The sequence below is a fragment of the Rhincodon typus genome, chromosome 9 (genome assembly GCF_021869965.1).
Source record: "Rhincodon typus isolate 14 chromosome 9, sRhiTyp1.1, whole genome shotgun sequence".
Lineage (NCBI taxonomy): Eukaryota > Metazoa > Chordata > Chondrichthyes > Orectolobiformes > Rhincodontidae > Rhincodon > Rhincodon typus.
Window position 1 is genome coordinate 26,499,273 of NC_063340.1, and position 18,631 is coordinate 26,517,903.

The window sequence follows — 18,631 nt, forward strand, 5'->3', positions numbered from 1 at the left end:
AAAGAAAGGACAGATTCCTCCGCTTCACTTACCTGAAAATCCATCTAGAAGTCTGTGCCAATGGAATGACGGGTCAGATCAGCATTTTAAATGGAGGAGGGAATTTTACTAAAAATTGCTGACGTGTCACTTTCGGGGCAGGTTCATGGAGGTTTGCTGGCTGTGAGCTCTATTTCTCAATTTTTCACTGCTCAACTCTTTTGGGTCATGCTTGCTTTTAATGAAACTGTCATGCACAGATGCATCTGCAGCTGGCAGATTGGTGAGGATGATGTCAAGTATGTTTTTCCCTCTTGTTGGTTCCCTCACTACCTGCTGCAGAGCAGGTCTGTCCTTCAGGACCCAACCAGCTCGATTAGTGGTTCTGCTACTTGGCAGTAGACAGTGAAATCTCCCACCCAGAGAATACTGTAGAAATGATCACAAATCCTAATAGCAATGTGGGTGCTCCAAAGAGCATCCCACCCAGACTCGCCCACCTACCCTATCCCTGTGACCCAGCATTTACCATGGTTAAACCACCTAGTCTGCATATCACTGGACAGTGAGCAATTTAGCATGGCCAATCCACTTAACCTGCACATATTTGGACTGTGGGAGAAAACTGAAGCACCCAGAGGAAACCTGTGCAAACACTGGGAGAATATGCAACTTCACACAGCCAGTCGCCCGAGGGTGGAATCGAATCCTGGTCCCTGATGCTGTGAGGCAGCAGTGCTAACCACTGAGCTACTGTGCCGCAAGTTTGTAAGTAAATGGCTGCTGTCATGTGATGTTAATAGATCTACACATTATTATGTTGATTTTTACAAGTTTAACCTCCGCCAAAAATCATCTGGGGCTTTTGAAGGGAGATGCATCGTTCCCAAATCTAATTGCTTCCAGATTTTCATTTGATTCAGGCTGTTCTAAGAACTGGAAATGTCTGAAGTTGGTATTCTTATCCTTATCAAGGATAACCCAGTTTATCCCATTGCTGTAGCAGAAATACATGCATTGATCCTACAACTTGTTGTTCCTGGTCATGCCATGACTGTTCAACTTAAGATTCTTCCATCGACAGATTTCCGAAGCATTATCCTTGCTGGCTGCCTGACCATATGTGATGCATCTGGTCAACTTCTTGAGCTAAGGAGATTAAAATGAACTGACCGTTCTAAAAGTGTGACAGCCTCCGATTCTGTTCGTAGTTTGGGCCATTTTGGGATGTTGGCCTTTACAATCCTCATGTAAATTGTGTTGCCTCATGTAGAGAGCGATGATTGAGTGGATATTCTTGAATCCTAGTATTATGCCGATTAGCAGAGCTGTTGGTACCTCTGTATGTACTGTTTTTGTATGTGGCTGTTACCCTGTCTTTACTGAGTGCTTTGACTCATTGGCAGAAGGTAACAACTTTTTTTGATATTTAATGTAGCAGTTCACAGGGCTCAAGCAGGTGTTTCCTGGTCTCCACTTCAGATATTTTTTGATAGTTTGCTGTTAGCATCATCCAAATCTTGGCCTGACTTATTCGTTGCCTTTATAAGGAAAAACAAAATGTGATTGAGAATTAAGGTGAATGAAGATGCCTTCCTGGAAATTTTCTCTTAGAACCTGCTACTACCAACTGCTCTGTTCATTTCCTGCTCCTGTTAGGATCATTTCCATCTTAGTGGCAGATTGCCCGCAAACACCAAATCTCTGTTATAAAATGGGACACATTCTTCTTCACCTTTTGACAATTCTTGTCTGGCAAACAGATTTTCCTTGCATTTCCAATAACTCTTGTGAAAAGTAAATGGAAGTGTTCAAAGATTTGAAAAGAATGATTTTTCTCTCTGATTGTTTGCAGCAGTTTCCTGGCAATTAACCTTTTGTTCCTGGAGTTGAGAGGGCAGTAATGTATTTTTAACAATTCTCTCTAGATTATCTGTTTGTGTATGTAGAATCCATACATAGAATGGATATAGCACAGATGGAGCCCATTCAACCCACTCTGAGCAGGCTAATTCACCCCACACTTTTCCCAGTGGCCTGGCAGCTTTTTCTTAAATCAGGTGCTTATCAAATTCCATTTTGTAGGCCATGACTTAATTTTTCTCAACCATATTCTCAAACAGTGCATTCCAGAGCCTAAGCACTGACTGTGTAGAAAGGCTTTGCTTCATGTTGCCTATTGGTTCTTTTTTTTGTCTTTTGTCTTTGTTTCTAATCAGTATCTTCTGTTTTTGGCTCAGAAAAGATTTACAAGGATCTTGCTGGGCTTGGTGTTTATGAGCTATCGGAAGAGGCTGAATAGGCTGGGGCTATCCTCCCTGGAGCATCAGAGGCTGAGGGGTGATCTTTATAGAAGTTTATAAAATCATGAGGGGCATGGATAGGGTGAATAGCCAAGGTCTTTTTCCCAGGATAGGGGAGTCCACAACTAGAGGGCATAGGTTTAAGGTGAGAGGGGAAAGATTTAAAAGGGACCTGAGGGGCAACAATTTCCTTTTATATTTGTACCATCCCAATAGTAATCGGTAATGCAGAGGTTATAGATAATGATAATTCCTCCCTAGAGGAAAACCTGGAGAGGGTGATGGATGTATGAAAAGAGCTGCTGTGGAGGCTGGTACAATTACCCATCCAGATGCCTTTTCAATGTTGTATTTGAATAAGAAGGGTTTAAGAGGGATATGGGCCAAATGCTGGCAAATGGAACTAGATTAATTGCGATATCTGGTCAGCATGGACGAATTGGACCGATGGGTCTGTTTGCGTGCTCCACATCTGTGGCTGTATGACTCTGAAGGATGAAAGTTTGTAAGGGGGACGGGGGGAATTTAAAAGATAATATTAGGACAAAAACCACGTCCTACCATATTGCAAAGGTGGGTGGCAGGCAGAAACTCTAGGAAACTTTTGAAGATCAACAAAAGGTCAACTTTAAAATATGTAATAAAAAGAGCAAAGGTAAATTATGAAAGAAAACTGATGGAAAACCTAAAAATGGATAGCAAAAGACCTATACGTATATAAAAGGGAACAGAATAGCTGAAGTGAATGTTGGTCCCTAGGAGGATGACAGTAGGGAATTAATAATGGGGAACACAGAAATGGCAAAGTCACTAAATCAATATTTTGCTACAATTTTCATGGCAGAGGATATAGATCATAAAATATGGAAGCAGAAGTAGGCCATTCGGCCCATTGAGTCTGCTCTCCAATTCAATTATGCTAATGGTCTTCTCAATCCCATTCTCCTCAACCTTTGATCCCATTACTAATCAAGAACCTATCGAGCTCTGGCTTAATGACAGTCAATGATTTGGTCTCCTTCTGTGGCAATGAGTTCCACAGATTAACCACCCTCTGGCTGAAGAAATTCCTCCTTATCTCAATTCTCAAGGGTCATCCCTTCAATCTGATGCTGTAACATCAGGTCCTAACCCCTCTTACTAGTGGAAACCTCTTCACATCCACAGTATCCAGGCCTCTTGGTATCCTGAAAGTTTCAATGGGATCCTCCTTCATCCTTCTAAACTTCATTGAGTCTATCACTACTCCTCATGACATCCCTGGGATCATTCTTGTGAGCCTCAACCCCCTCCAAGGTTATCACATCCTTCCTTAGATAACAGGGCCCAAAACTGCTGACAATATTCCAAATGTGGTCTGGCCAGAGCCTTATACAACCACAGCAGTACATTTCTGCTCTTGTATTCGTAGCCCTCTTGAAATGAATGTTGACATTGCATTTGCCTTCCTAACTGTCAACTGAAGCTGCATTTTAACCTTAAGAGAATCCTGAACCAGGTATCATAAGTCCCGTCGTGCTTCAAATTTCTGAAGCCTTTTCCCATTTAGACCGTCGTCAGTGCCTCTATTCGTCCTACCAAAGTGCATAACCTAACACCTTCCTGCACTGTATTTCATCTGTCTCTTCTCTGTCCACTGTCTCAGCCTGCCCAAGCCCTTCTGCAGCCTTCCTGCTTCATTAACACTACCTGAGCTTCTACTTTGTGGCATCTGCTAATTTAGCAATAATGGCCTCAGTTCCTGCATCCATGTCCATGTGCAACATGAATAGAATGGTCCCAACACTGATCACCTGTGGACCCCCACAAGTCAATGACTGCCATCCTGAAAAAGACCTCCTTATTCCCACATACCGCCTTCTTCCAGTCAGCTAATCCTTTTTATATTAGTACCATCGGAATAGTAATTAGTAATGCAGAGGTTATAGATAATGATAATTCCTCCCTAGGGGGAAAAAGCACTGAGCAAATTCTTGAGCTTGAAGGCCAACAATTCCCCAGGGCCTAATGGTCAGTATCTTAAGGTCTTAAAGGAAGTGGTAGCAGAGATAGTGAATCCATTGATTTTATAATATTCCAAAATTCCCTGGGTTTGGGGCAGGTTCCAGTGGATTCAAACAGTGCTAATAACCCTTATTCAAAAAAATGGGGGTAGCAGGAAGTAGGAAACGGTAGACCAGTTAGTCTAACGTGTTGTTGGGAGATTCATTGTTAAGTAGTATCAGGTCATTTGGAAAGCAAAACACAATCCATAAGTGTCAGCATGGTCTTATGAAAGGTAAATCATATTTGACTAATTTGCTAGAGCCCTTTTGAAGATGTCGCAAACAGGGTAGATAATGGGGATCCCGTAGATGTGTGTCCGGACTTCCAGAAGGCGTTTGATAAACTGCCGAATGAAATGTTAACACAAAGTAAGATCATGTGGAGTGAGGGGTAATTTATTAGCATGGTTAGAGGATTGGCTAACTAACACAATAAACAATGGTCTTCTGGTTGGCAAGCTGTAGCTAGTGGGGTGCCAAAGGATTTGGTTCTTGGGCCCCAATTATTTGCAATCTATATAAAAGACTTAGATGCAGGGACAGAAGCTTCTGTAGGTAAATTTACAAATGACATTAAATTGGTAGGAAAATAAGTTTCAGTGAAGAAATAATAAACTTACAAATGGATATGTATAGGTTAGGTGAATGGGCCAAAATTTGGCAGATGAAGTTTAATTTCTATAAGTGTGAGGTGATCGATTTTTGATTGAAGGAATAGGAAGGCAGTTTATCTAAATGGAGAGAAAATTCAGTGCTACGGTGCAGTGGGATCTGAGTGTTCTTGTGTACCAGTCACAGAATACTAGTATGCAGGTACAGCAGGCAATAAGGGAGGCAAGTAGAATTTTGGCATTTATTGCTAAAGAAATAGTGTATAAAAATAGGAAAATGCTTCTGTGACTGTGCAAGGCATTGGTGAAACTGTACCTGGAGTATTGCGTACAGTTTTGGTCTGCTTACTTGAGAATGTAGTAGCATTGGAGGCAGTTCAGAGGAGGTTCATTAGGTTGATTCCAGAGATGGAGTTTGAAGAGAAATTGAACACTTTAGGACTTGGCTCTCTGGAGTTTAAATGAATGAGAAGAGATTCCGTTAATGTGATTAAAACACAAAAGGGGATTGACAAAGACAACCTAGAGAGTATATTTCCTCTTTGGGGCAATCTAGAACAAGAGGTCATAGTTTTGGGATAAGGGGTAACAGATTTAAAACACAAAGAAAAATGACTTCTCTCAAATAGTTGTGAATCTGTAGAATTCACTGTCCCAAAATGTTGTGGATGCTGTAAAATTGAGTAAGTTTAAGGAGGGTGAGAAAGACTGACTGATTTTTAAAAATAAAAAAAAAATCAGTAATGGGTTAAAGAGTTGTGGGGAGCAGGCAAGAAAATGGAGACTGAGATGAGATCAGCAGTGATCGTATTAAATGGCAGGGCAGGCTTGAGGGATTGAATTGCTTACTCCTGCTCCTTATCTGGTGTTTTAAATTGCCTAGTGAGGTGCTCAGTTGTATGTCACCACTGCAAACTGGACAAACCAACCAGGAGTCAAAAAGACGGCATACCCCAAAAAGTCGCATGGTACAAGTCAGAAATGGGTAAGGAAAACTGCTGATACTAACCTTCTTGTTCCTGCTGGCTTGATGGATCTATACTCCTCCATGTTGAACACCAACACTATAGTCATTGAGTATTTGTGACAATAAAGGCTATTCTGTTCTACATTCTGGCAACAGTACTGAAAACACACACTTCAGAACTAAGCAGCCTCCTAGCCAAGCTGTTCCAGTACAGCTACAATTCTGGCAATCTACCCTAGAATATGGAAAATTGCCAATGTATAACCTGTCCACAAAAAGCAGGACAAATGGAACTCGGCCAATTACAACCCCATCAGCTTCTGATGGTGATTTCTATCCCTTTGCTATCAAGCAGCACCTGCTCAGTAATGCCAATATAGTGGGCCACTCGGGTCCCAACCTCATTACAGCTTTGGTTCAAACATGGGCAAAAGAGCTGAATTCTAGAGGCATAGACAATGACTGTCCTTGACATTTAAGGTGGCATCTGACCAAATGTGGCAACAAGGAGACCTAGCAAAACTGAAACCAATAGGAATGGAGGAAGATTTCACTGATTGGAGTCATACCTGAGACAAAGGATAATATTGTGCTTGTTGGAGTCCAGACACCCCAGTCCCAGGGCATATCTGCAGGAGTGACTGTCCCTCCAAGTCAGAGTGGGATGTTCACTGACTATAGAATCCCAACAGTGTGGAAGGAGGCCATTCAGCCCTTTGAGTCCATACCGATTCTCTGAAGAGTATTCCACTTTCGAAACTGAAAAATTTATTCCAAAAACTCTTTTTCATGGAGTCATGTAATTTTAAAATCATTAGGTCTTCTCTAAATGTGGAAGAGCAAAGAGAAGAACTCCAGTTCTCCATTCCATCCATGTAACATCATTCCTAAAACAATTCTCACATATTTTCTGTACCTTTTTCTAATGTTTTTCCATTATTCTGAAATGCAGTGCCCTGAATTGGTCAAACTATTCCAACTGGGGTCTAGTACTTGAGGGGACACAAGCGGTCTGAACCGATTCCGTTTCTTCTCTTGATGTTAAGTTTATGGCTGATAGTATGCTTGTTCTGTGAAAACCTGTCTGCATTTCCAGAATTTCATTAACACAGCTTTTGTTTCTTCCAGACATTTCTAGCACCCGTCAACCAGGTTTTTCCTGCAGAAGAAGATAATGAAAAGGATGTAGAAGATAATTGTAAGTAGGAAATGTGAGCTCTGGAACGCTTAATACTTATTTTTATCTGTCTGCCTGCCACATCTTTGAGTGCAAGATTTGTGCTGACTTTTGACAGTTTGAACATTCTGCTCAATGTAAACCATACTACAATTACACAACATTTGATGACCTTCACATATTTCACGGAAGCAATCCCATTTGTTTGTTTCGGTTTTCTAAAGCACACCATTAGTCATTTTTGATATGAATCATATCATAGAATCCCTACAGTGTGGAAGCAGGCCCTTCAGCCCAACAAGTCCACATCGACCCTCAGAGCATCCCACCCAGACCATCCACCTAATCTACACATCCCTGAACATTATGGGCAATTTAGTATGACCAATCCACCTAGCCAACACATCTTTGGACTGTGGGAGGAAACTGAAGGAAACCCACGCAAACACTGGGAGAATGTACAAACTCCACACGGACAGTCGCCTGAGGGTGGATTTGAACCCAGGGTCCCTAGCGCTGTGAGGCAGCAGTGCTAACCACTGAGCCGCTGTGCCGCTCCTAATTTGGTTAGAGATTGATTGTGAATTAATATTTAACTAATTTATATCTGACAATTTTCCATAAATATGGAATCATTATATTTCAAAGGAATGTAATTTACTTCCCACACTTGGACTCTATGATTGACCAAATATGCTTGCAATCTGAGATTAGTTCTTCAGTGACTCCAACTGAGATCAGGAGCTTTCCAGAGAGAACAGAAGTAGTAAACAGTATCTTGCTATTGTACGTAGGATGGAATGAAGGAACACGGCCTACAATTTGAAGACCTGGTTTTTAACAAACTGCTATGTTTAATTCTCATTAGCTTGATATTAAGTGGAACAGCTCTTACCACATTAAAAGTAAAGCCAACATTGTCTTCCTGGACCACAAGGTTGCGCTCTCTCGTTAGAGAGAGATGACTAATGATGGTTTAACCTGAGGGTCACCATTTCTTAGAGAGAGGTTGAGAATGCCAGTCCTTCATGGTGACCTCAGCCAATGTGGGAATTGGACCCATGCTGTTGGAATCACTCTGCATCACAAACCAGCTGTCCAGCCAACTGAGTCAAGCTCAGTAAAAATAGTGTAACAAATGGTACCTCATTTTCTCCTTGACATACTGCACACAACCTATTAATAATTGTCATATGTGTTTCTTGCTAACCACATTAGTGTGTGAAACATTGAGTGTTTTATTTTATAGTAACATAAGGTGCATCATTGGTTGAAAGTTGCTAGAAGTTGGCATGGATACCTAGGCTGCCTAATTGTACGTTATGCCATTTTTATAAAGTAAAGATATTGGGAAGAGATGAGTGATGTTTCTGCCTTCAGATCTGCACAGTCAAATTCATATATATGTAAGTTATATTTTCTGTTGATTTAAGATTTAGCAGGCTTCCTCTTGACTTAATTTGGACTGATGCAAATATTCCTCTTGGAGCTCTCTGGATTTATACCTGTTGCTACCATATTTCTCATATAATACTGTTTCTTGGGTTTGGAAGAGGAACTCTTGTTCTCTTAATGTAGGGATTACAATGCTGCATTTTTGGTTTATGTAAACTATTATTCTTTTTATGCTTTACTGTACATCAAAATGGTTTTAGTAGCGGCTTCAATTATTCAAAACAGTAGCCAACTAATTTATAATATGGGGCAGCTAACTTTTCGAGCAACCCAAAAAGCTGGTGAAAGGCTAAATCGTCTTCAGGAAACTGGATTGGATAATGGCATAGAAATTTACATATCCAAATTTGTTGATGACATAAAGTTGGATGGGATTGTAGACTGTGTAGGTGATAGCATAAAATAGCAAAGGAATATTGTTAGACTTGTGAATGGATAGAACTTGCAGATAGAGTTCAGTGTAAATGTGAGGTTATCCGTTTTGGACTGAAAAAAGAATAAATCGGGGTACTTTCTAGATGGTATGAAGTTAAATACAGTCGATTTTGCAAAGAGACTTGGGGGTGTATAGATCTTCAAAATGTCATGAACAGATACAGAAAATAATCAAGAAGGCTGATGAAATGTTGGCCGAAGGATAGGTGGAGATGGAGCCTGGAGAAAGAGAGAAGAGAACGATTAGGCAGACAGATTGTTGATTGTAAGTCAGGGAAGAAGAAAAGCTGATAAGTGAAAATGGGTTGGCTGTGCTGAAAGCAACCCATGTCATGATAGGACCTGGAATTGTGGTGGTGGGTAATTGGCATGGAAGGTGTCCATGCTGTGAGTTTATTAAACTAGATATTGAGTCCTGAAGGCTGTAATGTCCCCAAATGGAAGATGTGTTGTTCCTCCAGCTTGTGTTGAGCCTCACTGGAGCATTACAACAGACGGAAGATAGAAATGTTGGAATGGGAACACTAAGGTGTGTTGAAGTGCAGAGTCATTTTTACAGACAGAATGCAAGTGTTTGGTGAAGTGGTTATGCAGTTTGCGTTTTGTCTCCCCAGCGTACAAGAAACCACATTATGAGCAGTGAATACAACAGACTAGATTGAGTGAAGTACAGTAAATCACTGCTTCACTTAGGTGAGTGTGAGGCCTTTTACAGTAAAGAGGGAGAAGGTAAATGGGCACGTGTTACACCTTCTGCAATTGCAAGAGAATATGTCGTAGTGTGTTTTGAGAAGATTTGTGAGTAGAGGAGCAATGGACCAGGGCATGCCAGAGTGAATGGCCCTGCTGAATTCTGACCAGGGAGGGGAATGTGTCCAGTGGGCTTGGTGGGGGAAGAGTTGGTGAGCCTGTAAAGTGGGAATAAAGGGGTTGTGGAAGGAAGCGAAGAGAAGATGTGAGAAATGGAGAGGGATGGTCTGTGTGAGGAAGGTGGGCAAGTGAGGGTCTGCAACAGTTTTAAACTTTTCAGCAAAGAAATGGTCATCTAACTGGGAGCAGGAACGTTGCAGCAATGAAAGATAGGTAGAGAAAACATAGAGGAGGAAGTTGTAAGGAAGTTACAGATAGGTTGATTTGACAAAATCTGGTAGATGGAGTATAATGTGGGAAAATATGAAGTTGTTCACTTTGTCAGGAAGAACTAAAAAATTACTTCAATAGAAAATGGCTTCAGAATTCTGAGGTGGAGGGGGATTAAGGTCTTCTGATGAATGAGTTACAAATGTTAGTATGCAGGTACAGCACGTAATGAAGAAGGCTAATGGGATGCTGTTCTTTAATAGGTGAGGAGTTGAACCACTGTTTGTAACAGGGCTCTTTTGGCGCAGAGGTAGAATCCCTACCCCTGGACCAAGAGGCCTTAGTTCAAGTCCTACCTGCTGCAGAGGTCTGGTTTTAAAAAAAAAAAAATAACAAAAATCCCTGAACACATTGATTAGAAACTTTTGGTTTTATTAAACCCATTTAAGGATGTTATGATTCACTTGTTCAGGACATTGGTGTGACTACACCTCATACTGTGTGCAGTTGTGGTCTCCTTATAAAAGGAAGAATGTAACTGCTTAGGAGGCAGATCCAAGGTGGTTTACTAGACTGAAACCTGGGATGAGTGTGTTGCCTTATGCGGATAGGTTGGACAGGCCGGGCTTGTTTCCATTGGACTTTAGAAGAGTGAGGGGTGACTTGATTGTCCAGAATCTTCAGAACTTTGTATGCTTCAGCATGGATGTAGAAAGGATGTTCCGTCTTAGGGATGAGTCCAAAGCTAGGGGACACTGTTTAAAAATTGAGGTCATCCTTTCTAGGACAGAGAGAGGAGATAATATTTTCTGATGTGTGAGAGACTTTGGAACTCTGAATTAGAAGGTTGGGGAGGTGGAGTCATTGAATATTATTAAGGTGGAGATAGATTCTTGTTGGTCAAAGAAATTGGGTTAATTGGAGGCGGATGGGAATGCGGAATTCGAAGCAAACCAGATCAGTCAAGGTGATATTAGATGGCAGAGCAGGCTCAAGGAACTGAATGGTCTGCTTCTATTTTTTTTAAATGTTTATTTGTTTGTGGAGTTTCCAGATTAAAGCTGCGGGGTTTCAGGAGCAGCTGTTTTGGGGGGAAATATAGGGAATGCCATTTATATGCAGTGACTGTATTCAAAACAAATATCCAAGAGTTTGGCCATGACATCACTAGTTGTATGAAGCTGTGGAACCATAAAAAAATTTACAACTCAGGCCATTCAGCCGATCATGTCTCCACCAGATGAATGAATAGTCACCCATCCTAATCCAGTTTTCAGTAGTTAGTCTGTAGCTTTGAAGGCTGTAGCACTTCACATGCACATCCATTACATCCCTGCATTTGTATCTACTAATTCATTCATTCTCAGAAGGAAAGTATCCCAAAGCCGCCTTTACCACCTTGTTTGCCTGTCCTGCCACCTTCACGGACCTGAGGACATGCAGTCTGTGTTTTCTCAGCTCTTCTATTTTGAATGCGTTGAGGGTTTCTGCATCAACCATAAAATTGGGTGGCAATTTCTAGACTTTCTAATGTCCCCTCTTTTCCTTCTATCAATCACCTTAAATTTGTGCCACTTGGAAATTGGCCTCTCTGCTGGAGATACAGGTCCACTCTATGCTAACCTTCATTATTTGTAGGCCTCAGTTGAGTCACTCCTCAGTCTTCCTGTTCTAAGTAAAACCACCTTAGCCTGTCCAGTCTTTCAGAATAGCTGTAATTTAGGCCTGGTAACACTTTTTTTGTAAATCTCCTCTACTGTTTCTAGAACAACTACTTCCTTTCCGTAATACGTTCTACACACCACTAGCTGTTACCTGATCAGTGACTTGTATTACAGCATTACATCCCTGCATTTGTATTCAGTACTTCACTCTGTGAAGGAAAGGACCCCAAATGCCACCTTTGCCACCTTATCTACCTGTCCTGCTACCTTCAGGAACCTGAGGGCAAGTTGGCTCACCTTTTTCTACCCCTTTCAATATGTTCCCTTCATGTTTTAGGTTGCAGCTTGAACTCAAGTTTCAATATATATTTATTCATTTGAGACTATAATGAAGCAACAGTCAAGGTAACGCAGGGCACTTTATTAAACTTATAAAGTAATATTTATCAAAGCAAGGCAGCAACTTTTATGGGCTTAATACAGTTCTTGCTTTTCAGTTTAGCAATATAAATACTTAGTCTCTGGTCTCTCTCCAGCATCTCTGGGGTCCTCTGTTTCTGACTAGACAGCAGGTTCTACAAACTTCATTTTCAAACTTGCTACCTATTTTGGTCATTCAAAGCTAGTGCTTATTAACTCTTTCCAAACCATTACCCAGAGCAAGATAAATGTCATTATAACATTCCAGGTTTACAGCCCAATCAGGGTGCTTCCATTCTATGATTTCCACCTGGCTGACCTTATTCCAATCACACAATCATTTTGTAATATTCTCCTTGAATGTTTAAGGATAATGACTTGCATGTTGCCACATCCTTGTGATTGATAGCCTGAGTCTATTCTCTGTTTTTGCTTAGTTTGTAAGAGTCCCTCATTAAATCAAATATCTTATCATAAATCTTCATATTTAAGAAGTCATCTTCAAGGTGATGGTTTCTCTTTCTGTTGTTGAGAATGCCTCAAACAAATTTCTTCACTTTTAAGACAGGCTACAGTGGAAGAGTTGTTTATAAATGTAAAACTATATGTACCTAATAGAAATGATCACATTTTACTAATAAAGAAAATTACAAAGTGGGCCGTATTTAAGTTATGTAGTGTATAGAATATACTTTCATTATGAAGTGTGTAAAGGGTGAGGAAGTGTGATGGCCTTAAACATTGTCAATACATAGTCTTGAGTGATTAGATGTCTAAAGTACTATTTAGTTATTAACTTAAACACATTGTTTAAAAATTCCAATAAAGATTATATTTCTGTAATTGCTGCTTTTCTAAAACACCACATTACCTTTTGTATCAGAGATAGTAGGAACTGCAGATGCTGGAGAATCCCTCTCTGCTATGATGCTGCTTGGCCTGCTGTGTTCATCCAGCCCTGCACCTTGTTGTCTCACATTACCTTTTGTTTTGGTTTACAAAGTACAGTCGCTTTTGTTTTTTTTCTCAAACTCCCTTCCTGTAATAAATCCTCCTAGCTTTCTTTTATTGAGCATTTAACAAATTGAGAGGATGTGAGCTCAATCAACCACAAAGGTTAAAAATTCTTGCACGGCAGTCGTGTGAAATCCCAGGGTAAATTATTAGATTAATCAATGAATATACTCTGTATGATTAAAGTAATCTAAGCTAATTATGAAATCGCAATCTTGCTTTTAATCCTGCATCCTATTTATTGTAAAGTTTCCTTTCGTTGTTCGCCCCGCCCAAGTGCATTACCTTGTACTTCTCCTGATTTGAATTCCATTAGCCACTTGTCCACCCACTCAACCAAGCCCTTGATATCATCCTGCAGTCAACAGCCACTATTGGCTCTTTACTATAAACTACACGGCTAAGTTTTGTCTGTGCAAATTTCCCAATCGTGCTTCCCACATTTAAGTCTAAATCAATAACGTATGCCACAGACAGGAAGGACCCCAACCCAGAGTTAGCTGGAACACCACTGGAAGCTGCTTTCCGTTTGCAAAAATACCTGCCAATCACTACCTTGATAAACGAAGCAGGAAAGTTGGCATTTTGGGTTCATCAGATCCTGTTGAAGGGTCGAGATCCAAAACCTCGACTTCCCTGCTTTGATGTTGCCTGACCTGCTGTATTTCTCCAGCTTCACATTTTATCAACTCTGACTTTCAGGATCTGCAGTCCTTACAATCTGCCAGTCATTGCCCTTTTTATTTTCAGCCTCAGCTAATTTTGGATCCAGCCCACCACATTCCCCTAGGGGCTTTAATTTTTCTGACCAGTCTGCTGTGTGAGACTTTGTCAAATACCTTAGCAAATAGTAGATCGCATCCGCTGTACTATTCACATCAATCCACCTTGTTACTTGCTCAAAAAATTCAATCAAGTTAATAAGACATGTCCTTCCCTTAACAAAACCATGCTGACTATCCCTGATTAATCCGCAACAATAAGTATCAGTTCATCCTATCTCTTAGTATCAATTCTCATAATTTGCCCTCTGCAGAGGTCAGACTGACTGGCCTATAATTATTTGGCTTATTCCTCGCAGTCTTGAGTAATTCTCTAACATTCACATACTGCTAGTGTGCTGCTACAATGCCTGTGTCTAACGAGGATTGGAAGATGGTCCTCAGAGCACAAGTTATTTCCCCCCCTGGTTTTCTTCAACAGACTAGGATAAAGTTTTTTATTTTTTTTCATTCATGGAATAAGTGTTGCTGCCTAGGCCAGCATTTATTGCTCATCACTCATTAAGAAGACTGTTAAGAATTTGAAGTCACATTTAGGCTAGATCTGGTAAGGATGGTAGATTTCTTTTCTAAAAAGGATATTTGCAAATCGGATGGTGTTTTTAATGACAATTGTTACATAGTTGCCATCAGGCTAACTGCTTCCAGATTTTTATTGAATTCAGATTTTGCTGTCTGCCATGGTGGGATTTATCTGGGGTTCTGGATTACTACCCTAGTGACACTACCAATGCATTACCATTTTTACAATTCCTCTGGTCCTGGCAATTTACCTCCAAGTTTGTTCTCTTTCGAAGAGAGGAGTTTGAGGAGAAATTTAATCCCTGAGAATAAAATCATAAGGGGCATATAGTGGAGTGGGTAGGAAGAGATGACAGTGAAATTGTGATGGGTCAAATTCTGACATTTTCGTTTGTTAAAGTTGTCAATCATTTCAGTTGCAAATCTCATGCTTGTGATAGTCAAAAGTTCAGGACTGGTAACGCCATATTAGCCAAACTTTGTCTAACTTTTCAGTATGACTGTACCAACAATAAGTGGATTTTGATCACACAAGAGAGTGAATTCATAAGGTGCTGGGCAAACCATCATTTGACATTGTGATCTCATTGTGAAAGGATGTGCAAAGCCTGTCAGTATGGCTAATTTTGTGAGAAAGATAAGAGGTTGTCAACCTGAATGGCACCAAATAGGTGCTGCTACTTGTAGTGGGAAAGTCTAAGAAGCCATGTTGCATTCTGAATGTTAAGATAGTAACCACTGAAAAGTCTAATGAATGTTACCTACCTGCCTGTTTCCTGAGCCAATGCTACAAAGGCTACAGAGATTCTTCAGGATTCACAATGCAACATGTAAACTCTGGAAGTATGTTTAACTGTATTGATAACATGATGGACTGAATTGTGCCTGCATGGAAATAGCATGCTAAGCAGAAAATAATTGCAGAATTTTTTCTGATGTAATTCTCAATGTTCTTCAATGTGTAATTCCAGCCTTTCACAAGGTCAGACCATCGGTGTGAACAAATTGAAGAAAGACATTTCCAGATTTACTGCTTTATTGTGTTTTCTTTTGATAGTTATTGTTATTTGTGGGCATAATCTGTTACACAAACACATTTATGTGGGATTGGGACCTCCCTGGATATCATGAAAATCTACTTTAGTGTTCTGAGATTCAACACATTGGGATTTACTGTATTTCCCTTAGAAAAGATGAATGATAAAGGGGCATTACAGAAAATATTATTTGATTGAGGTTGACCAGTAATCTTTTCACATGGAGAGTGTTTGGGTCTGGAGCATGCCACTAAGTATTCCTCCTTCTGCCATTTAAATGTTTCAATATGTTGTTGAGTCAATATGCTGCTGTGATATACAGGGACCTGAACAAAAGCTGGAAAGTGAGGTTAGACTGGATAATTGGTTTTTTGGCTGGCACAGACACCTTGGGTCTCATTTTTAACTGTTAAGAGTCGGTTTCTCAAACCAAATTGATGATGTCATTCATTAGCTCTTCCAGAGATTGATTTTCTTACCTCAGTGGGGATATTGTCTGAAAACCACATGGAAACAGGTCACCTTGCTAATTTATCAATGTGAGAAAATAGAATTTAGAGATTTTTCAAAAACGCCACTGTTTAAATTAATATGATTTATCTATGTAATATAATCATTCAGGTATTAATATGCAATGTGTAAGAACTACATTCAACATCTGTTTATACAGAAATAATTTCCTTGAATTCATCAGTTTCTTTTTGCATCATCTTGTAGGTGGCCTGATGTATTTAAATGAAGCTACCCTCCTGAACAATATCAGAGTGCGCTATAGCAAAGACAAAATATATGTGAGTAATGTGAACTAATTGAGACTCCTTAAAGTTCTGAAAGTGATATGCATTCAGAAATGTACCACACAACAAATTGCCCGTAGTGTCCAGGGATGTTTAGGTTAAGTGGGTTGGACATAGGGAGACGAGTTGGGGTGGGATGCTGTTCGGAGAGGCGGTGTGGATTTGTTGGGCTGAATGACCTGTTTCCACACTGTCAGGATTCTATGATATGATTCTATAACAAGAAGTTATGATGGATTGAATCGCAGACATTTGCATAGAAATAGTTACGATGTATGAGTTTTTGAGCTTATACTACCATTCAGTTGGATTGTGGCAGATCTATATCTCGACTCCATGTTCATGTCTTTGCTCCATATCTCTTGATACACTTTGCTAACAAAGATCTGAGCTATCTTGGTCTTTGAATGTCTCATTGACCCAGCAACCACAGCCGTTGGAAGAGATGATGTGAGAGGAAACAGAGTTCCAGATTTTTCTGCTCTTTGTGTGCATTTATAAAAGCTTAGTTTATTACACTGTCTTGCCATCCCTGTTGACCATGATTATTTGGTTGCACTACCAATAAATGAGTCAAAGGAAAGAGAACATTACCAACAAGCTCTTGAGCTGTTGTCCATTTGGGTAGGTTTTTTTTTTCAAATACACTTTTTTTTTGTTTTTTTTTTCTAAATTTTTTAGGTTTTTTAAATCCGTTTCTGGGATTGTAGGCATTGTTGACCAGACCAGCTTTTATTGTCTATCCCTAATTGCCTAGAAGGCAGTTAAGAGTCAACTACATTGCTGTGGTCTGGAGTCATATGTGGACCAGACCAGGTAAAGATAGCAGATTTCCTTCTGCAAAGAACATTAGTGAATCAGATGTTTTTTTATGACAATAGACAGTGGCTACATGGTTGCCATTAGACCAGCTTTCTGTCCCAGAGTTTTTGTATTGATTTGAAATTTCACCATCTGCCATGGTATATTCAGAATACAGGAATAATGAGAGAAAAAGTAATGCCCATTAAGGGACCACAGTGGTAACTTGTGTGTGGAGGCAGGAGATTTAGGTAGGGTTCTAAATGAATACTTGTGCTCACTAGTGAGGCATTGATATGGATATAGAAATCAGAGAAGGTGTGTGGTACAATTAAAGAAATTAGCGTTGACTGAGAAGAGGTTCTAAGTGATCTGGCAGGCTTAAAAGAAGATAAATTTCTAGTGGCTGGTTTAATGTATCCCAAGTTGAGTGAGACAAGGGAAGAAAGAGCAGGGGCACTTTAAAAACAAAAATTTCTGGCCTCTCGAGAGCTGCTGGAGGAATGAAAGACAGCCAATGTGATATCCTTATTCAAGAAGGGGGCAAGGGATAAACCATAAAACCTCAGGCAGGCAGTCGTGCCTCGGTGGTGGGGAAACTATTGGAAGCAATTTTGAGGGACAAAATTAATCTGATTTGGAAAGGTAGGGATTAATCAAGAATAGTCAGCATGGTTTTGTTAAGGAGAGGTCATGTCTCACCGACTTGATTGTATTTGTTGAAGAGATGCCCACGTGTGTAGATGAGGGCAATGATTTTGATGTAAACGACTTGGATTTCATCAAGCTTTTGATAAGGTCCCACAGGGGAGACTGATAGCAATGACCCCAAGGGATTAAAAAAAAAATGGCAAATTGAACCCCATTTGACTGACTGGCAGACAGCAGAGAGTGATTGTTGACTGTTTTTCCTGTTGGAAGTCTATGTCCAGTTGGGTCCCACAGGGTTCGGTGTTGGGTCTTTACTGTTGGTGTATATAAATAATTTAGCCTTGGATGTAGGTCAAGATGTTGATCATTTGCTGATGAACCAAAAATTGGTGGGTGGTAAATTGCAAGGAGAATAGAGAGGCTGGTCTGATGGGCTAATCAGTGGCAAATAAAATCGTTGCCTGTGCTTTGGACACACTTGAGATGAACAAAATATCAGACAATTTGCAATTCATTGCAATATAATTTACAAAATATATTAAAGACGCAAAAGAGGCCGTATGGCTGAATATAATCTAAAACCCTGCTCTTTGGCAATAAAATTTCCATTTCTTGCATTAATTACTCTACCAATTGCAGAGTTAAGTCTTTGTTGCAATCATTATCGAAGGACCACCAGACTAGGGCTGGGTACTACCCATGCAGTTAAACTTGGCCAGGCTGTATAGTCGGCTCTGACAAACTTGGTGAAGGTTGATCCCGCATGTAGTTGTCTCTCTCTTTCTCTCTTTCCGCTGTCTGTTTCCCCTCTCTCGCTCTGTGTTTGTTTCCTCTCTCTCTCTTTTTTCTCGCGCTCGCGCTCACGCTCACTATTCCACCACCGCATTCCCC

The 18,631-nt window shown here is 40.3% G+C and overlaps 1 protein-coding gene across 1 annotated transcript in view; it reads left to right on the top strand.

Moving 5' to 3' along the window:
- Positions 1-18,631, top strand: part of myo6a (myosin VIa) — a 224,349-nt gene that overhangs the window by 104,934 nt on the left and 100,784 nt on the right. Inside the window, exons 3-4 of the mRNA XM_048600957.1 lie at positions 7,034-7,103; positions 16,209-16,282. Coding sequence (XP_048456914.1) covers positions 7,034-7,103; positions 16,209-16,282 — 144 coding nt within the window. The remainder of the gene's footprint in view (positions 1-7,033; positions 7,104-16,208; positions 16,283-18,631) is intronic.